This window comes from Pongo abelii, chromosome 13 (genome assembly GCF_028885655.2).
Source record: "Pongo abelii isolate AG06213 chromosome 13, NHGRI_mPonAbe1-v2.0_pri, whole genome shotgun sequence".
NCBI classification, from domain to species: domain Eukaryota; kingdom Metazoa; phylum Chordata; class Mammalia; order Primates; family Hominidae; genus Pongo; species Pongo abelii.
This window is the reverse complement of record NC_071998.2, coordinates 62,403,836-62,426,035: the sequence shown is the minus strand read 5'-3', so window position 1 is coordinate 62,426,035 and position 22,200 is coordinate 62,403,836. Positions and strand designations below refer to the sequence as shown.

The 22,200-nt window shown below is 42.1% G+C and overlaps 1 protein-coding gene across 1 annotated transcript; it reads left to right on the top strand.

The window, feature by feature from the left end:
* The first annotated feature begins 19,885 nt into the window (after positions 1-19,885).
* LOC134759779 (adenylate kinase 4, mitochondrial-like) lies at positions 19,886-21,462 on the top strand. The gene has a single exon (XM_063714245.1). It carries the CDS (start codon positions 19,999-20,001, stop codon positions 20,560-20,562), a length of 564 nt encoding a protein of 187 aa, XP_063570315.1. The 5' UTR covers positions 19,886-19,998; the 3' UTR covers positions 20,563-21,462.
* The last annotated feature ends 738 nt before the right edge of the window (positions 21,463-22,200 follow it).

Genomic DNA, 22,200 nt, shown 5'->3' with positions numbered 1-22,200 from the left:
TGTAGCTTGGTTAAAATAGTGATTCATCTTTCTGGAAGAGCCTCTGTCTCTATCTCTCTTTGTCTTTTTTTCTTCTTTCTCTCATGCTCTCTTCTCATTCTCACACATTTGCTCTTGTTCTCACACTTTCTAGAACAACTCATTCTCTCTCTCAGGCCTGCTTTGACTCCTGTTTCTTTCTGGCACCCCTTTTTAAGAACTAGTGCAAGGCTTTTGCCTGAGACATGACAGAGCAGGTGTATTAGTCTATTCTGACACTGCTATAAAGAAATACCTGAAACTGGGTAATTTATAAAGAGAAGAGGTTTAATTGACTCATGGTTCCACATGCTGTGCAGGAAGCATAGCTGGGGAGGCCTCAGGAAACTTATAATCATGGCAGAAGGTGAAGGGGAAGCAGGCACATCTTTACATGGCTACAGCAGGAGGAAGAGAGAGAGTGGGGAGGTGCCACACACATTTAAACAACCAGATATCATGATAACTCATTCATTATCACGAGAACAGCACCAAATGGGAAACCCACCCCCATCATCCAATCACCTCCCACCAGGCTTCACCTCCCATATTGGGGATTATAATTGGACATGAGATTTGGATGGGGACACAGACCCAAACCGTATCAGCAGGGGAGGGAAAAGAAGTGGTGAGCCCAGGGCCACCCCTGGTGGGACTTGATCTGAGTCCCCATTGTTACTCCTCCACCCATTCCACCTGCTATCCTGTCCTGCCCTATTTGGACTCCAAACAGGTTCACAGAGAAGCTTTCATGGGCATCTAGACACTACTGTCATCTCCTGTCATCCACCCTCATTTCTTCCTATGCATGCTTTAGTCTACGTTTTGAGGATCCCTGGGCCTTTGGAAATATGGGGGAGCTTTGCTGTTCCTCTATCTGCACGGGGAAGACAACAACAAAAATAAATAAATAAGAAGGAACACATAAGAGGATCATAGATAATGTCAAAGGGTAACTGGTAATTGTATAGCTTTAAGGGAGAAGTTTTATGCCTATTTTTCTTTCAAAAGCAACCTATGGTCTTCACAAGCCCTGGCACTGAAATAAACATGAAACTAATAATTAAGCACAGGTTTCTAAGCTGCAGTTTATGATCTTTGGCAAGATAATGATCCAAGGAAGACACAGTACAGAAATAAGAAAGAATAGGTAGGCCGGGCGTGGTGGCTCATACCTGTAATCCCAGCACTTTAGGAGGCCGAGGCAGGCGGATTACCTGCGGTCAGGAGTTCGAGACCAGCCTGGCCAACATAGTGAAACCCTATATCTACTAAAAATACAAAAATTAGCCGAATGTGGTGGCAGTCGCCTGTAATCCTAGCTACTCAGGAGACTGAGGTAGGAGAATCGCTTGAACCCAGGAGGCAGAGGTTGCAGTGAGCCGAGATCACACCATTGTACTCCAGCCTGGGGGACAAGAGCGAGACTTAATCTCAAAAAAAAAAAAAAAAAAAAAAATAGGTCAGACATGGTGGTTCATGCCTGTAATCCCAGCACTTGGGAGGCCAGGGCAGGTGGATCACCTGAGGTCAGGAGTTCGAGACCAGCCTGGCCAACATGGTGAAACCCCATCTCTACTAAAAATACAAAAATTAGCCAGGCATGGTGGCAGCCACCTGTAATCTCAGCTATTCAGGAGGCTGAGGCAGGAGAATCACTTGAGTTCAGGAGGCGGAGTTTATAGTGAACCGAGATTGTGCCACCGTACTCCAGCCTGGGCAACAGAGTGAAAAAAATACAAATAAAAATAAATTAAAAAGTAAAAATTAAAAATGTAAAAAAAAATTTGTTTTGAGATGGAGTTTTGCTCTTGTTGCCCAGGCTGGAGTGCAGTGGCACAATCTTGGCTCACTGTAACCTCTTCCTCCTGGGTTCAGGGCAATTCTCCTGCCTTAGCCTCCCAAGTAGCTGGGATAACAGGTGTGCGCCACCACGCCTGGCTAATTTTGTATTTTTAGTAGAGACAGGGTTTTCACCATGTTCGTCAGGCTGGTCTCGAACTCCTGACCTCAAGTGATTCACCTGCCTTGGCCTCCCAAAGTACTGGGATTACAGGCGTGAGTTGCTGCATCCGGCTTTAAAAAAAAAAATTCAAAAAAAATTTTTTTAATTAAAATTAAAATAAAGAATAAAATAAAAATAAATAAACGTGTCATTGGATACCCATAATACTTTAGTGAGAAAATGGGTTTCATTTTATGCATAAAGAAACTGAAGTTCAGACAAGGTAGATGATACACCTATAATTACACAACAAGAAGCTGTAACTAGATAGAGCACAGTCCTTCTAACTTACAGCCTAGTATGCTTACAAGTACATATGGGCAAACTGTTGACCTTCATAAAACTTAAGACATATAATCATACTATTCAAAATCCCCCCAGAAAGTTACATCTAAATTTATATTCACCTATAGAAAACAGTCTTATTATTGAAAAAGAAAAAATAAGGGTGCTTGGATTTTCTCCCTACAAAGACAATAACATGTGAAGGTGAATGAAAGATGACACTCAATAACTAGATGTTTAGTTCAAAAACAATTTGCCAAAGCAAATACTTTTTATACTAAACTTCTTCTCAGTCTTTCTTTATAGGATGTTTTATTGGTTTTGAATCAAGAATAGTTAGATATTTGTGGAAATCTTCGAGTAGAAAAAACAGGTGGGTGCACACACACCCACACACCCTCAGAGGAAAACCAGTATAATGCAAGAAACAGAATAAAATATACATCTTATTTTATTCTGTTTTATTTTATTCTGTTCTCTTTTATTCAGTTATTTTATAAGTAACTGTCACTACTTTTAGCAAGACACAAGATATTCCACTCATAAAAAGTAAACAGGATGCTATAAAAAAGACATTGAGAAAAATGAAAAGTTCTTTAAAACACAAAGTATGACTAACAAAATTTAAAATTCAATAGAAGAGTTGGACAATGAAAATTAAGTAAGTCTTCCAGAAGGTAAAACTATAATAGACAAAGAGAAATAAAAGGACAAGAGACTTAGAGGAGAAATCAAAGCAATTCTGGAAAAAGTAAACAGATAAGTTGAAAGGAATCAAATTATCAAGGACTAATACCCCCCAACAAAAAGCAATCCAGAGTACAAGAATGTAAATGTCCACTTGGAAGGATGTCACCAACAGTCCAATTTAAACAAATGAAAAGAAATTTTAGAGAAACAAAGTGAATAAAAGATTCTAAAGTCACTTTCAGAAAGGAAAAACAGGTCACACACAAAGGGTGGGGGAATCGAAAGGACATTTAAAGCTCAACAGCAACACTGAGAGGTGTTAGAACAATTACTTCAAAATCTTTAAGGAACCATGCTTGCCAAATCCTATATCAAATTACAAATCAAATGTGAAGATTAAATAAGGACATTTATAGACATGCACAGGCTCTAAAAATTTACCTCATGTGTCCTTAAGGAAACCATTGAAGAATATGCTTCAGCAAAGTAAAGGAATTATAACCAAAAAAAAAAAAAAAACCCAAAAACCAAAAACCAGAAAAACCCAAGGCAGCATGAGATACAGAAAACAGAACCTACATAGGGCAGCAGCAAAGGGAAATCTCAAAATCGAGCGATGGGCTCGAGGCCAACTCAGTCCCCAAATGGAACAAGAGGATAGAACACAATGATTAATCTAGAATCACATACTCGGTAAAACTCTTTGCTTTTTCAGAGAAACAAAGACTAAAATTTTTTGTCATCAAAATAACCTCTCTAAACAAATATTAAAAGACAGTCCTGAAGATGGAAAATAATCATAAAAGACAGAAGGAGATTGAGTGAGGGTGGTGGGGAGTGAGCTCACATGCTGGTGTTAAATAAGGGCAAACACATAGAGACTGGCTGTATAAATCAGTAATAATGAAGTCTAACTTTAGGGAAAAAAAGAGAAGACAGAGCTAAAACCCTGACAAAAATAATGTGCAAGAGGGCTGGGCGCAGTGGCTCATGCCTGTAATCCCAGCAATTTGGGAGGCCGAGGGAGGTGGATCACCTGAGGTCTGGAGTTCAAGACTAGCTGGCCAACGTGGTGAAACCCTATCTCTACTAAAAATACAAAAAAATTAGCCGGGTAGGGTGGCACACTCCCGTAATCCCAGCTACTTGGGAGGCTGAGGTAGGAGAGTCACTTGAACCCAGGAGGCGGAGGTTGTAGTGAGCCGAGTGCCACCGCACTCTAGCCTGGGCAACAAGAGCGAAACTCCGTCTCAAAATAAATAAATAATAATAATAATAATAATATGCAAGACAAATGGAGACATTCCAAGGTCCTTGAATTTAGGTGGAGGAGAGTAGAGATATTGAATAACTTAGATAAGTATTAAGTACACATATTAAGCTTTTTTTTTTTTTGAGACAGAGTCTTGCTCTGCCGCCCACGCTGGAGTGCAGTGGCGCGATCTCGGCTCACTGCAAGCTCACACCATTCTCCTGCCTCGGCCTCCTGAGTAGCTGGGACTACAGGCGCCTGCCACCGTGCCCAGCTAATTCTTTGTATTTTTACTAGAAATGGGGTTTCACCGTTTGTTAGCCAGAATAGTCTTGATCTCCTGATCTCGTGATCTGCCCGCCTCAGCCTCCCAAAGTGATGGGATTACAGGCGTGAGCCACCGCACCCAGCCACATATTAAGCTTTTAAGGGTTAAAAGGAAATAACTGAAACTTCATGCTTTATTTGAAGTAAGAACTGTACTTAAGAGTAACCAAAGAGCCATAGCCAAAAGGAAAGCTCTTCCTTATCGAAGAATTCCAGCTAATGCATGCAGAAGAAATAAAGAATTAGAAAGTCCCCATTTTGTTCCCTCCTAATGAAGAAAAATGAGTACAGCAAGGATTACCAAAAGGTGCTAAAACCATTAGAGGTGAGAAGTTGAAGAACATCTCATGTTTACAAAGTAACAAAGTAAGGCCAGGCGCGGTGGCTCATGCTTGTAATCCCAACACTTTGGGAGACTGAGGCAGGCAGATCACCTGAGGTCAGGAGTTCGAAAATAGCCTGGCCAACATGGTGAGTCCTCATCTCTACTGAAAATACAAAAAATTAGCTGGGCACGGTGATGGGTGCCTGTAATCCCAGCTACTTGGGAGGCTGAGGTAGGAGAATGGCTTGAAACTGTGAGGCCAAGGTTGCAGTGAGCCAAAATCGTGCCATTGCACTCCAGCCTGGGTGACAAGAACAAAACTACATCTCAAAAAAAAAAAAAAAGAACAAGTGGGGCCGGGCGCGGTGACTCACACCTGTAATCCCAGCACTTTGGGAGGCCGAGGTGGGTGGATCACGAGATCAAGAGATCGAGACCATCCTGGCCAACATGGTGAAATCCTGTCTCTACTAAAATTACAAAAATTAGCTGGGTGTGGTGGCGCGCACCTGTAATCCCAGCTACTCGGCAGGCTGAGGCAGGAGAATCACTTGAACCTGGGAGGCTGAGGTTGCAGTGAGCCGACATAGCACCACTGCACACCAGTCTGGTGACAGAGTGAGACTCCATGTCAAAAACAAACAAAAAAAAGTAACAAAGTACCACCTTGCCAATTACTTGTGAATCTAAACATTACAATGAAGACATCAGGCTTAGCTCATCTGAACCCAGTAATGAATATTAGCATCACTATTAAATGGAACAGGACACTATGTGCATCCGAAGTAATGCAATGTGAAGTAAACTGCAATGTCTATAATATATTCTTGGCCAAAATGTTTAAGTTGAATCTAATCAAGACTTTAGCTCTCATTTCCAGTTTACATGAGATACAGCGCTTAGAAAAATAGGTTAAATAACACAACAAGGAAGCCATCAGGCAAATCTAGAATTTGAGACCTTCTACAAGACAATTGACCTGGCCTATACAATTAGGCAATATCATAAAAACGAAAGGAAAGAAGAGATATTCTAGACTCCAAGAAGCTTAAGAGACATAAAACATGATGACCAAAAATGACATATAGACCAAAATTGGATGCTAGTTCACACCAAGCAGCAGTAAAAGCTATTTTAGAAACAACTGGAAGACTCTGAGTACTAATTGAAACATTTTATGTACTAAGTCACTCTCATGTACATTGTTGTTCATTATGTCTTTCTTTATATTTCATAATGTGTTTTCAAAAGGTAAAGAAATGAGAACATGTATCTACTCACAATCCTGTTCAAAATCCCACTGTAATGACACAAGAAATATTTGTAAATGAATGAACTCTTTTTTTTTTTTTTTTGAGACAGAGTCTTGCTCTGTCACTCAGGTTGGAGTGCAGTGGCATGATCTCAGCTCACTGTAACCTCCGCCCCCTAGGTTTAAGCAATTCTCCTGCCTCAGCCTCCCAAGTAGCTGGGATTACAGGTGTGTGCCACCATGCCTGGCTAATTTTTGTATTTTTAGTAGAGACAGGATTTCATCATGTTGGCCAGGCTGGTCTCAAACTCCTGACCTCAGGTGATTCTCCCGCCTCGGCCTCCCAAAGTGCTGGGATTACAGGCGTGAGCCATCACGCCTGGCCTATGAATGAACTCTTTACAGCTCCAGAAACAACAACAAAAAAATTCAAATTGGTGGACTAAAAATATTGGGGGTCTTCAGATTGATAGGGTAATAAGAGTAGAGAAACAACAGCTCAAAGAGAAGAGCAGTCCTGCAGTAATTCAAAGCTCATAGTCAGGACTTTGTGAAAGGAAAAGAAATCATGGGGCCCCCAAATCACTAAGCTAAAGAGAAAAGTCAAGCTGGGAACTGCTTAGGACCAACCTGCCTCCGGTTCTATTTCACCCCTCTTGATCCAGAGAAAGATGCATATATTGATTGATGTCTCATGTCTCCCTAAAATGTATAAAACTAAGCTGTGCCATGACCGCCTTGGGCATATGTCATCAGGATCTTCTGAGGCTGTGTCATGGGTGCGTCCTCAACCTTGGCAAAATAAACTTTCTAAATTAATGGAGATCTGTCTCAGATTTTCTGGGTTCACAACTTAAAGCACAGCTCAGCTATTAACAACTAGAAAACCCTCCCAAGGCAATTGTTGAACAACCGATTTAATTAATGAATGAAAGGATTAATTAATTGAGGCAATCAGCTCAGAATAACTGGGTCAGATTGGCCTTTCTCTTTCTTCTTGCCTTTCCCTCCCAACACCTACCACCCCCCAGCCCCCAAATCCCCGTACCCTTCTCCCCACACTGAGCCATGGCCAGCAAAGGCTTTTGAGACAGATATTAAAATTCACTGGTTTTCTCACCCTAAGATATGTAAAATACGGGCTGCAACAGGCTTACTGATTTATTTTGTTTGGCCTGAAGAGCACTTTATTGAAAAATTTTAAATTAAAATCCAAGTTTTCAGTTTCTTTAAAACAAAACAAAACAAAAACACTAAGGCCAGGACACTGGGCCCCTCATTCTTGAATGACAACATGTGCTAGACTGGAGTTTCTGCCCCTCAGGGGCTGAAGTTCCTGCCAATCAGCTCCAGTTCTTTGCCTCTCTGGCCCCTGCCAGCATTATTGTTTTCTTCTTCTTCCCTAGATCCATGTTTTCTAGACTCTTCGGTAGTGCTTCATAAATATACAATTTCCCAGGCCTTTTCTCTGGAGGTTCTGATTTGGTGGCTATTATGGGTTGAATCGTGTTCCCCCAAAATTCATATGTTGGAGTCTTTACCCCCAGTACCTCAGACTGTGACCTTATCAGAGGTTTAGGGGCTCTACCAAGATAATCAAGTTAAAATGAGGTCATTAGGGTGAGCCTCATCCAATATGACTGGTGTGCTTATAAAAACGGGAAATTTGGACACAGAGACACACAGGCACAGACAGATGATGAGGTGAAGAGATGTAGTGGAAAGACAGCCAGCCATCCGCAAGTCAAGGAGAGAGGCTTGGAACAGATCCTTCCCTCACAGCCCTCAGAAGGAATCAACCCCTACAATACCTTTCATCTTAGACTTCTGGCCTCCAGAATTATGAGATGATATGTTTCTGCTGTTTAAACCACCCAGTTATGGTACTTCATTATGGCAGCCTTAGCAAATGAATACAGCGGGTTTGGCACTGAGTCTAGAACTTTGTACACCAACACCCACATGACTGCTGATAGGAATGACCTGTGGAGCTTTACCAAAATACGAATTCCTGGGTTCTGGGTCTAAAGACTCTTGACCTCAGGTGATTCACCCATCTCAGCCTCCGAAAGTGCTGGGATTACAGGCATGAGCCACCATGCCTGGCCCAGAAATTTCTACTTCTAATTAAAAATAGGTGAATAAATTGGATTCTCTCTCTCTCTTTTTTTTTTTTTTTTTTTTTTTTGAGATGGAGTCTCGCTCTGTCACCAGGCTTGGGTGCAGTGGTGCGATTTCATCTCACTGCCACCTCCACCTCCCAGGTTCAAGTGATTCTCCTGCCTCTGCCTCCTGAGTAGCTGGGATGGCTAATTTTTTGTATTTTTAATAGAGACGGGGTTTCACCGTGTTAGCCAGGATGGTCTCAATCTCCTGACCTTGTGATCTGCCCGCCTCAGCCTCCCAAAGTGCTGGGATTACAGGCGTGAGCCATCGCACCCGGCCCTCCCTCTCTTTTTTTAAGGCAGGAAAGCATGATCAATTCACTTAACTCTATTTCAAAGATAATGAAAAGTAAAGCAACATCATAGCATATAAAACAGCTCTGGTGAGATGAGACAACAATAGGTGTAAGCTCCTATGAGTTCTCTTTGACATGTTTAATGACACACCCTGGGTTAGGGATCCATTTCTCCCAGTGGCTTGAGGTTAATGGTTCCCTGCCATGTACACCATTATTACTTTACTATATATTTGTCACAGTTCCTGCCATTCAGTTTCCAAAAGGATCACATCTCATCTTTGAGAGTTCATCCATTCTTTCCATTTTACATTTACTGAGGGCCCAGTATATGTCAGACCCTATGCCAGGCACTCAGGGTGCAGTGGGGACCCGAACAAACTCACTCCCTGCCCTTGTGGAGCCTACAGCCTAGTTCATGAGAAGGTCAGTGAGATCCTAAAGAAAATTACATGATTTTACAAATTCCCTAAAGAAAAAACAAGATGCCAAAATGTAGAGTTTCTGGGGAAGGACACTTCAGATAAGGTGGTCAGGGATGATCTCTCTGAAAAAGGAATATTTGAGTTGAAACGTGTAGATTAGGAAGCCAAAGAGTTGGGGGACAGCAACCCAGGCACAGTTCACCGTTCATGCAGTTCCTCAAATGGGAACAAGCTTTGAGGACAGCAAAGGCTGGTGTGGCTAAAACACTACAAGTAAAGAGAAGGAGCCTATCAAATGAGGGAGGGGTTGGACAGGCCACAGATCACACAGGCCTGAGTACCTTGGTAAAGAATCTGGTTTCTACTTTAAGATTAATGAAAAACCAAGTAAGCAGATAAACCCATTTCCCATTTAGGAAAAAAAAAAAAAAAAAAAAGTGCAGCTTGCTGCCAGCGCAGTCTCCTCAGGGCAAATGGGAAATGGGTTAAGCAGAAAAGTCCTCCTCAGTCCCTTGTCAAACATCAACCCCACTTTCTCAAGAACCCACTGCCAGGAAGGCCAGGCTATAAGCTGTAAGAATAAGGTATTGGAACTTTTAGCAAACATCATAGGTGGTTCTGATCCACCTGCAGTTAAGAATGACTGTGCTATTAATAGCAGATCAAAATCTCAGGGAGATGGTGCATCCCATTATCTGATTCTCATATGCCCATTGCTTTTTTTAAAAAACTCACAAAAATAACAATCCAAGAAACAAATTGTTAAATTATTTACAACATAGATAAAACAATGAGTGGTATTAGCCTACCAACTTTCAAAAAATAACAATCCAAGAAACAAATTGCTAAATTATTTACAACATAGATAAAACAATGAGTGGTATTAGCCTACCAACTTTCAGAAAAGTCGATCAAAAAATGGATATAACTTCCAGGGTTCAGTTCTAAAACCTGCTTCTAAGTTCTTCCTAGTTAAGAGAGGAGCTATAGAACCCTGGCTGAGTCATCTCCTTGGCTTGGCCTTAAGACACCTCTAGGGACACTGTATCAAAAGATAAGAATCCCCAACAGGACTTCAAAATAAAAATATTCATCAACAGGTAGGCAGACTCCAATTTTCAGTAAATGTCACGTGGTTGAGAACACATCACTGGCTAGTACAAATTTATGACCCCAAAACTGAACTTTGTAGCCAAAAGAAAGAAAGAAAGAAAGTAGAACAAAGCCTTCACTGAGACTGGGGATGGGCTGGGGGTAAGGAGGTGAACAATAAAAATATTTAACCACTTGTAGCACGTGGTCACAGATCCATCAGCACAGAGGCCAGTTGCCAATGCCTGCTATGTGTACAAAGGTGCGAACCTAAGAGAGGCGAATGTCATACGAACTTCTTCTATTCCCACTTTCCTACCTACCTGGAAGAGACAGGATAAACCAAAGAAGTGGGCCACCCAAAATCATGGAATCTCTTCTGGGGCAGTTGGGGCCTCTGCCATATCAACAAACCCAACTATTACTTCCTTTCAATCCATTCTGAGTCTACAAGTCCTAGACATTCAAGAAGTCGGCTGGGCATAGTGACTCATGCCCAGCACTTTGGGTGGCCAAAGTGGATGGATCACTTGAGGTCAGGAGTTCAAGACCAACTTGGCCAACATGGTGAAACCATGTCCCTACTAAAAACACAAAAATTAGCTGGGCATGGTGGCACACACCTGTAATCCCAGCTACTTGGGAGGCTGAGGCAGGAGAATCACTTGAACCTGGAAGGCAGAGTTTGCAGTGAGCCGAGATTGCGCCACTGCACTCCAGCCTGGGTGATAGAGTGAGACTCTGTCTCAAAAAAAAAGTGCTTGTTCCACTCCAACCTAAGCAAAGAGGACTTCAAGAGAACAGTTTAGAAAACCAGAATCTCCCCCTGCCTCAAATTTTGGGGCAACAAGGATTGGTGCATGAATCCTGACTGAAGATTTTGGGAGTGAGTCTTGCTGGAGGAGGTAAGCATAAAACACGACAGTGCAGCACCCCATGCTTCTAGAGATGGAAGCTCACAAATTTGAATTATTTTCACACACCCTTGAAAGAAAGTGAATCATCTTCTCTTTAATACATTTTAAGTATAACATAGAAAAGTGCACAAATCACAAGTGTACGTCTTCATGGATTATCACAAAATAAACATCCTATATAACAACTACCCGAGATCAAGAACATAAGCATTATCCCAGAAGTACCTGCCATGTCCTTCCTATTTCTCCAAAGATCATCACTATCCTCACTTCTTTTTTTTTTTTTGAGACTGAGTCTCGCTCTGTCCCCCAGGCTGGAGTGCAGTGGCATGTTCTTGGCTCACTGCAACCTCTGCCTTCCAGGTTCAAGTGATTCTCCTGCCCCAGCCTCCTGAGTAGCTGGGACTACAGGCACATGCCACCATGCCCGGCTAATTTTTGTATTTTTAGTAGAAATGGGGTTTCGCCATGTTGGCCAGGCTGGTCTTGAACTCTTGACCTCAGGTGATCCACCCGCCTTGGCCTCCCAAAGTGCTGGGATTACAGGCGTGAGCCACCATGCCTCGCCTTCTCCCCCCTTCTGATAACAGATTAGTTGTACCTGTTTCTGAAGATTTTGTAAATATAATTATTCAGCAGATAAGTTTGTGTCTGATTTCTTTCATTCCGCATGTTCCTTCGGATTCATCCATATTTTCAAATAACAGTAGTATACACATTTTCATTGCTATATCATATTCTACTGTATGAATTGTGAAAGGAAAATAAGTCTCAGGACCCCCAAATCACTAGGCCAAAGGAAAAATCAAGCTGGGATCTATGTCAGGCAAACCTGCCTCCCATTTTATTACTAAATAAGATAGCTACAAAGATAAAAAGCTACATACATCCCTCATAATTTTCCCATATGGAAATTCCTTGTGGACAAAGGTCAGAAAGAACTCAGTCATCCCTCTGAGGTTCACCTGAGACAAACGCATATTTGATTGCTTCCTCTGCCCATTGTTCATGTTAAAATGCAGATTCACTGAGCCAGATTAAATTGTGTATTTGATATGGAAGGGGGCAGGGAAGTGCTGGGAGGAGAAGGGCAGGTCCCTGGTGAGGGCTCCAGCCCCAGGCCTGTGGCCATGGACCTAGGACAGGTACCCCTGCCTCTTTGACCAAATGTTGCATTTCCCAAGACCACCCTGGCCTGCCATGCCGCCATCCTGCACGTATAAAATCCCCCAGGACCCTAGCAGGTATGCACACAAGCAGTTGGACGTTGAGAGGAACACACCGGTGTAAGAGCACACGGACAGATGCTGGCAAGCTGGCAGGCCATCAAGCTGTGGAACAATGTGGAGTTTGGCCAGGGTGGTCAGAGCAGAGCCCGGGCTGCTGAGCGGCCTGACTCCAGGGGAAAACCACCTTCCCACTCCATCCCCTTCTGGCTTCCCCATCTGCTGAGAGCTACTTCGACTCAATAAAACCTTGCACTCACTCTCCAACTGGATATGTGATCCAGTTCTTCCAGTACATCAAGGAAAGAAACCCTCAGATACAGAAAGCCCTCTGTCCTTGCGATAAGGCAGGGGGTCTAATCGAGCTGACTAACACAAGCCACCTACAGACAGCTAAACTAAAAGAGCACCCTGTAACACATGCCCTCTGGGGCCTCAGGAGCTGTAAACATTCACCCCTAGACACTGCTGTGGGGTTGGAGCTCCACAACCTGCCTGTCTGCCTGCTCCCCTTACGGGTTTGAATAGCCAGGCACTGAAGAAGCAAGCTACACCCCATCACATGCCCTGTGAGGGGGATAAGGGAACTTTTCCCATTTCATATTCAGTGGAAATCTGATCAAGGACTCAAAAGAATGCAATGTTTTGTCTCTTATCTACTTATGACCTGGAAGCTCTGGCTTCAGGTTGTCCCACCTTACCAAACCAAACCAATGTACATTACATATATTGACTGATGCGTCATGTCTCCCTAAAATGTATAAAAGCAAGCTGTACCCCAACCGCCTTGTGCACATGTCATCAGAACCTCAAGGCAGTGTCATGGGTACGTCCTTAACCTTGGCAAAATAAACTTTCTAAGTTGATTGTGGCCTGCCTCAGATACCTTTTGGTTTACAGAATATATCACATTTATATTTTTTTAAATTTTGGCAGACATCTGGATTGTTTCCAGTTTGGGGATGTTGTGAATGGTTGTGATATAAACATTCTTGTACCTGTCTTTTCTTTTGGTGTATACTTCTGTGTCTATTTCATACTCAGGAGTAGAATTCTACATCTATGCAGAATGTGGTGTTCAGCTTTAGAAGACACTGCCATACATATTTGCAAACTGGATATAAATAGTTTATACTCCTATCAGCAATGGATGAGAATTCTACTTGCTATACGTTCACATCAATACTTCTTTGTTTTTTGTTTTTTGTTTTTTTTGAGACAGAGTCTTGCTGTTGCCCAGACTGGAGTGCAGTGGTGCAGTCTTGGCTCACTGCAATCTCCACCTCCCGGGTTCAAGCAATTCTTGTGCCTCACCCTCCTGAGTAGCTGGGATTACAGGTGCCCGCCACCATGTGTAGCTAATTTTTGTATTTTTAGGAGAGATGGGACTTCACCATGTTGGCCAAGCTGCTCTGAAACTCCTAACCTCAAGGGATCTGCCTGCCTCAGCTTCCCAAAGTGCTAGGATTACAGGCATGAGCCACCAGGTCCAGCCACACCAATACTTTATATTGATGTCTGTTTAATTTTAGCTATACCAGTGGATTGTCATTGTAGTTTTAATCATAAATTTCCCTAAAGGCTAATGAGCATCTTTTCATATATTTATTGGTATTTCAACATTCTCTTTTGTGAATTGACTGTTCAAGTCTTTTGCCCATTTTTACGTTGGTGAGCTATGTTTATCAAGCTTTTTATGTGTTCCTTTTTATATTCAGATATAGGCATTGCAAATATCTTGTGACTTGCCTTTTACTCTCTTAGTGATGTCTTAGGATTAACAGAAGTTTTAAATTTTAGTCCAATTTAGTCCAATTTTAGTCCAATCCAACATAAACTTTTCCTTTATGTTAGTAATTTTTGTGTCCTACTTAATAAATCTTTGCCCCCACTCAAATACCTCTCTCAATAACTTTTAGGAAAAGCAGGCCAAAAACCAGTAAGAATAAAGAGTATTTGAGCAACACTATTAACAAATTTGGGCTAGTTAATATCTTTAACATAACAAAATGTATCTATCTCAGCCAATAAATAACCAGTGTTATGTTTGATGGGGAAACATTAGAAACACTCCCGCTATATTCAGGAAAAAGACAAATATGCTCATTATCATTATTTTTATTAAACATTGTATCAGAGATACTATCCAAAAGATTTGGTGAAAAAAACACATAAAAGAAAGAAAAAGACATAACATTTGCTAGTTGCAAATGATATGGTTCTATGCTAGAAAATACAAAGCAATCAACTGAAAAATACTATAAATAAAAATTAAATTATGCAAGGTGATATGGTATGAAGTAATATACAAAATAAATAGCTTTTACTTAACCAACATTCGGACACGATGGAAGAAAAATCCCCAATTTTAATAGGAAAAAAAAGCCTAGGAATAAGCCTAATAAGTAATATACCAGGTCTGTAGGAAGAAAATCTTGAAACATTATTGAAGGGCATAAAGGAAGACTTGAGCAAGTGAAAGACATACAATGTTCTTAAATTGCAAGATAACATCAAAGGTGTTAATTTTCTTCCAAGGGAATTTATAAGTTTAATGTCCTCTTTGTCTAACGAAGAGGGTTGTTTTTTTCCAGGCAGGGGCTGGAGGGTGAGGACTAGATAAATCCTTAAGTGTATACTTAAAAAATGATAGAAAAACTTTTTAAAAAGAAGAGCAGGCCGGTGCAATGGCTCATGCCTGTAATCCCAGCACTTTGGGAGGCAGAGGCGGGCAGATCACCTGAGGTCAGGAACTCAAGACGAACCTGGCCAACATGATGAAACCGTGTCTCTACTAAAAATACAAAAAATTAGCTGGGCGTGGTGGCTGGTGCCTGTAGTCCCAGCTACTCAGGAGGCTGAGGCAGGAGAATCGCTTGAAACTGGGAGGCAGAGGTTGCAGTAAGCCAAGATCACGCCACTGCACTCAAGCCTGGGTGACAGAGCAAGACTCTGTCTAAAAAAAAAAAAAGAAGAGCAGTAAGCAGGAACTAACTGTAAGAGATATTGAAGCATACGAAAAAGCTTCAGTAATTAAAACAGTATAACAGATAGACCTGCAGAAGAGATTAGAAAGTTTATAAATAGATATAAATACATGCAAATTTTTACGGTAGCAAGTGATGCATCTCAAATCCGGGAGCAGGGTAATGATTATTCAATAAACAGTGTTAGAATAACTAGTTAATGTCTGGGAAAAAATTAAGTTGGAACCATATCTTACATCTTACTCCAAGAAAATATCAAGTGGATCAACGATTTAAATGTAAAATATGAAGGCATACAACTTCTAAAAAGAAAATCTATAGAAATTCAGAAATTCTTTTATAACTTTAAAGTGAAGACCTTACTAGTTATGTTTAATAGCCATTAAAAAAACGGCTAATTGCTGAAATAAACAAGAAAAGAAATAACAAAAACCAAAAAATGGCTAATTGCTAAATTCCAGTACATAAATACAAAGGAAAGCTTCCTCATGAGGTGGAGTGGGAGACATTGTAAGCCAAGTCAACAAAAATCAGTGACCCTCTGGAAAAATCTTGGCAACGAATATCACAAAAGAACAGTTTATCTCCCCCAGTATTTAAAGAGCTCCTAGAAATTGTGGCTGGAAAAAGTCAGACTTTGTAAAATATTCAAGGAGATTTATTCTGAGCCAAATATGGGTGACCAATGGCCCGTGACTCAGCCCTCAGAAGCTCCTGAGTGCATGTGCCTCGGGTGGTTGGTGTACAGCTTGCTTTTATGCATTTTAGGGAGACGTGAGACACCAATCAACACATGGAAGATGCACATTGGTTCAGTCTGAAAAGGCAGGACAGCCAGAACAGGGGTTTCCAAGTCGTAGGCACATTCAAACATTTTCTGATTGGCAATTGTTTTAAAGGGTTTATTTTCCACAGAAAGTAATGTCTGAGTTATAAGGGGTTGTGAAGACCAGAGTTTTATCATGCAAATGAAGCATCCATGTAGCAGGTTTTACAGGGAATAGATTATACATATTTTTTTCTTTTTCTTTTTCTTTTTTTTTCTTTTTTGGGAGACAAGGTCTTTCTCTGTTGCCAAGGCTGGAGTGTAGTGGCGTGGTCACAGCTCACTGAAGTCTCAACCCCTCAGACTCAAGTGATTCTCCCACCTCAGCCTCCCAAGTAGCTGACCTAACAGGCATGTGCCACCAAGCCTGGCTAATTTTTGTATTTTTTGTAGAGCCAGGGTCTCACCATGTTGTCCAGGCTGATCTCAAACTCCTGAGCAATCTGCCTGCCTCTGCCTCCCAAAGTGCTGGGATTACAGGCATGAGCCAGTGCACCCAGCCTTATAAATGTTTCTTATCATACTTAAAGAGTTTGTTCTATCAGTAATTCCTAAAGGAATTATACCCAATAGGGCCAAATGAGGCATGTCTGGCTCCCCCTTCTTATAATGGCCTGAACTAGTTTTTTGAGCTAACTTTGTAATGTCCTTGGCTGAGAGAAGGGGTCCATTCAGATGGCTGGTGGGCCTTAGAATTTTGTTTTTTGTTTACAAAATCAAAAAGAGAAATACCAACAAACCTGTAGAAAAATGGGCAAATATGAAGACACTGTTCACAGAAAAGGAAGTACAAATGACTGCAAATTTATGAAGAGTTGCTTAGCCTTACTCATTATAAAATAATTGCAATTAAAACTAACCTAAGATACTATTTTCCCTTGTATTAGATTGACAAAAATGCAAAACAGTAATAATAAATTCTGCTGACAAAACAATGGGAAGACAGGCACTTTTCACACATTGCTGGTAGGAGTTTAAATAAATACAACCCCAATGGAAGGCCACTTGTCCCTATCAAAATTATGAATGCAAATCCCTTTAACTCAGCAACCCCATTTCTGAGAATTTGTTGTGCATCCACAAGTGTATATTCTTAAAATTAGATGTGTATACAAGACTATTCATTGTATTAATGTGACAGCAAAAGATCGGACACAAACATCAATAATAGACGAGGGTCTTGTTCTGTTTCCCAAACTGGAGGGCAGTGGCATGATTGTGTGTTACTGCAGCCTTGACCTCTTGGGCTCAATTGATCCTCCCACCTCAGCCTCCTGAGTAACTGAGACTACAGGCATGCACCACCATGCCCAGCTAATTTTTGTGTTTTTTTTTAAAGATGGGGGTTTCGCCATGTTGCCCATGCTGGTCTCAAACTCCTGAGCTCAAGGGATCCACTCACCTTGGCCTCCCAATGTGCTGGGATTACAGGTGTCTACCACCACGACTGGCCAAATGGGGAATTATTCTTGAAGCAATTTGAAAATGTCAGGCCAGGCACAGTGGCCCACGCCCGGCCTGTGCTGGTTATTCTTAATGTTTTTTCCTTTAGCTCAAATCTTCAACTTTCCGTTTCCCTCTTCCCCAGCATGCTGAGTGCTATGCTTCAGGGATGCCCTCTCAGCTTGGGCTGGATTGGGAAGATGGGAGGTAAAGTAGGAGGCAGAGCACAGGAGAGTGTGATCAGTGGTATTCATTTGGCAGGTTTTCCCTCAGTAGGTCAGCTGCAAGTTGGCAGCGGCTGTTTTTCTGTTTTGTTTTGTTTTGTTTTGTTTTGTTTTGTTTGAGACAGAGTCTCACTCTGTCACCCAGGCTGGAATGCAGTAGTATGATCTCGACTCACTGCAACCTCCACCTCCCAGATTCAAGATATTCTCTAGCCTCAGCCCCCTGAGTACCTGGTACTACAGGTGCGTACCACCATGCCTGGCTAATTTTTGTATTTTTAGTAGAGATAGAGTTTCATCATGTTGGCCAGGCTGGTCTCAAACTTCTGACCTCAGGTTATCTGCCCTCCTGGGGCTCCCAAAGTGCTGGGATTACAGGTGTGAGCCACCGCCTGCAGTAGCTGTTTCTCTACTTACAGCCGCAGCTACTGCTGGGCAACACTCTCCTAAAACTGTCTAGTTCTAACAACTGCTCCCTCCTCTTTCCCCTTGAGCCCTAGCAACTATACATTTTCCCCACAGCCCTGCTTTTGCTAGTCCTGATATGCTTGATCATCTTTGTTGCTTTTCCTTAACTATACACAAAACGTTATAAATAGTCCCTCTATTAAATTTTTCTCAGCTGCCCCATTTGAGCTTGCCATCTATTTCCTGCTGGGTCTTTGACTGATTCAGCTATTGAGCTGATGGAATGCAGAAATAAAATGGAGATTTTTTTCATTGTGTACTGCTTTACACTTTTTAGTTTCTGAATCCTGTGAATCTATTGCATACTCTAAAATTTTAACATATATGTTTTTATTAACTTTTCTTTTTGTTGAGATAGAGTCTTGCTCTGTCACCCACGCTGGTGTGCAGTAGTGCGATCTTGGCTCACTGTAACCTCCACCTCCTGGGTTCAAGCGATTCTCCTGCCTCAGCCTCTCCAGTAGCTGGGATTACAGGCACGCGCCACCATGCCCAGCTACTTTTTTGTATTTTTGGTAGAGACAGGGTTTCACCATGTTGGCCAAGCTGGTCTCGAACTCCTGACCTAGTGATCTGCCCACCTTGGCCTCCCAAAGTGCTGGGATTATAGGTGTGAGCCACAGCACCCAGCCCTTATAAACTTTTCACTTTGAAAATAATCATATATTCATGGAGAATTGCAAAAAATAGTAGAGACAAGTCCCCTGTAGCCTTCAGTCTTCCTCAGTGGTTACATCTTATGTAACTCTAGCACAAGATCAAAATCAGGAAATTGACATTGATATGATGTGTGTGCATATAGTCCTATGCCATTTTATGATGTGTGTAGATTCATGTAAACCCACTGAAGTTAGGATACAAAACTATCCCATCACCACAAAAATCTCCCTTGTGCTATTCCTTTACAGTCATACCCACCCCCTCACCCTCACCATCCTTAACTCCTGGCGATCCCTAATTTGTTTTCCATATCTATGATTTTGTCATTTCAAGAATGTTATATCAATGGAATTATACAGTATGTGGTCTTTCGAGATTGGCTTTTTCCCACATAACACAATGCCCTTGAGATCCATGTTGTTGCATGTATCAACAGTCTGTTCCTTTTTATTACTCAGTAATATTCCATAGTATCAGTGTACAACAATTGGTTTAACCATTCACATAGCAAGAGGCATTTGAAGGCTGAGTGTGATGGCTCACACTTGTAATCCCAATACTTTGAGAGGCTGAGGTGGAAGAATCTCTAGAGCTCCAGAGTGTGAGATCAACCAGCCTGGGCAACATAGTGAGATCATGTCTCTACAACAACAACAACAACAACAAAAGCCCAGCATGCTGGCACATGCCTATAGTCCCAGCTACTTGGAAGGCTGAGGCGCAAGGGTTGCTTGAGCCCCAGAGGTCCAGGCTGCAGTGAGCTATGATCGTGCCACTACACTGCAGCCTGGGCAACAGAGTGAGATCCTTTCTTTCAAAAAAAAAAAAAGGCATTTGGGTTTTTTGCAGTTTAGGGCTATTACAAATAAAACTTCTATGAACATTCCTGCATGGATTTTTGTGTGGACATGAATTTTTATTTCTCTGGGGTAAATGCCCAGAAGTATGACTATAGGTCATATGTTAAGGTGTGCTTAGTTCTTTAAGAAACTGTCGGAGTCCCAGTGAGAGCGGAGGGTGCCAGAGGTAGGGGGCCGAGAAACAAAGTTTCCGGGGCTCCCTCCGGGGCCGCGGTCGGGGCAGCGCGTTTGACCGCCCCCCTCCTCGCGAAGGCAATGGCTTCCAAACTCCTGCGCGCGGTCATCCTCGGGCCGCCCGACTCGGGCAAGGGCACCGTGTGCCAGAGGATCGCCCAGAACTTTGGCCTCCAGCACCTCTCCAGCGGCCACTTCTTGCGGGAGAACATCAAGGCCAACACCGAAGTTGGTGAGATGGCAAAGCAGTATATAGAGAAAAGTCTTTTGGTTCCAGACCATGTGATCACACGCCTAATGATGTCCGAGTTGGAGAATAGGTGTGGCCAGCACTGGCTCCTTGATGGTTTTCCTAGGACATTAGGACAAGCCGAAGCCCTGGACAAAATCTGTGAAGTGGATCTAGTGATCAGTTTGAATATTCCATTTGAAACACTTAAAGATCGTCTCAGCCGCCGTTGGATTCACCCTCCTAGTGGAAGGGTATATAACCTGGACTTCAATCCACCTCATGTACATGGTATTGATGACGTCACTGGTGAACCATTAGTCCAGCAGGAGGATGATAAACCCGAAGCAGTTGCTGCCAGGCTAAGACAGTACAAAGATGTGGCAAAGCCAGTCATTGAATTATACAAGAGCTGAGGAGTGCTCCACCAATTTTCCGGAACGGAGACGAACAAAATCTGGCCCTACGTTTACACACTTTTCTCGAACAAGATCACACCTATTCAGTCCAAAGAAGCATATTGACCCTGCCCAACGGAAGAACCAGGAAGATGTGGTCATTCATTCAATAGTGTGTGTAGTATTGGTGCTGTGTCCAAATTAGAAGCTAGCTGAGGTAGCTTGCAGCATCTTTTCTAGTTGAAATGGTGAACTGATAGGAAAATAAATGAGTAGAAAGAGTTCACGAAGAGGCCCTCCTCTGCCTTTCAAAAGGGTGGTCACCTACACATGTTTAAGGTGTCTCTGCACATGTCTCAAGCCCATCACAAGAAAGCAAGTACAGTGTGGATTTCAAATGGTGTGTAACTTCAGCTCCAGCTGGTTTTTGACAGCTGTTGCTGTGGTAATATTTTTTACACGTGATGGTGATAGTCTCTGGTTCTCCCCATCCCTACAAAGGCTGTTGAACCACAGCACCAGGAAGCCTGAGAATGAATCCTGAGGGCTCTAGCCCAGGCTTTGTCCCAGGCTTTCTGGTGTGTGCCCTCCTGGTAACAGTGAAATTGAAGCTACTTACTCATAGTGGTTGTTTCTCTGGAGTGACTGTGTCCACAGTTCATTTTTTTCCAGTAGGAATAACTCCTTTTCTACATCCACACTCCATAGAGTCTCTCCTTTTCAACATCCTGGGATGAAAGAATTTGGCTTCTTTTTTTTTTGGACATCTGTTTTCACTCTTAGGCTGTTAAACAATAGTTATTGCTCTTATCCCTCTCAGATTCTAAGTACTGAGAGCGATGGGGCTGTATTGAATCTCTGTATGCACTGAGAACTGAGCTATGAAGAGGATCTTATTAAACTGCTGGTCTGACTCTATGGATTGACACTGTTCCTTTCTTTTATTGTGGGGAAAAAACCCCCTGAAAGTCTTGGGAACCCCCTAAAGTCTTTTGGGAATCCCCAAAAAGCATGGAAAGTTAAGTATTTAGCTACATAAATGTTGTAAGATCATATCTTATGTATAGGAGTAATAAGACCATTTGGAATTACTGGACTAATCGAATAGTTAAGGTTTCTATCCAGGACAATAAAATGTATTTTGAAAGTGCTGCTAACTAAAAAAAAAAAAAAAAAAAGAAACTGTCAAAAGTATTTTCCAGAGAGGCTGCATCATTTGATATTCCCACCAGAAATGTATGAAAGATTAAGTTGTCACTATTTGGTATTGTTACTATTTTCTATTTTAGCTGTTATAATAGATGTGTAATGATATCTTATTGTTGTTTTCATTTGCAGTTTCCTACTGGGTAATGATGTTGAACATCTTTTCATGTGTTTATTTGCCAACTATATATCCTCTCGGCTCACTGAAGTTCAAGCGATCCTCTGCCTCCTGGGTTCAAGCGATTCTCCTGCCTTACCCCCTCCTGAGTAGCTGGGATTACAGGTGCCCGCAATCACACCTGGCTAATTTTTGTATTTTTAGTAGAGACGTGGTTTCACCATGTTGGCCAGGCTGGTCTCTAACTCCTGACCTCAGGTGATCTGCCCGCCTCAGCCTCCCAAAGTGCTGGGATTGCAGGCATGAGCCACCGTGCCGGGCCCACAATTGTA

Bases quoted from the DNA above. Each gene is read 5' to 3' on its own strand.
- LOC134759779 (XM_063714245.1), top strand. From the start codon at position 19,999: ATGGCTTCCAAACTCCTGCGCGCGGTCATCCTCGGGCCGCCCGACTCG.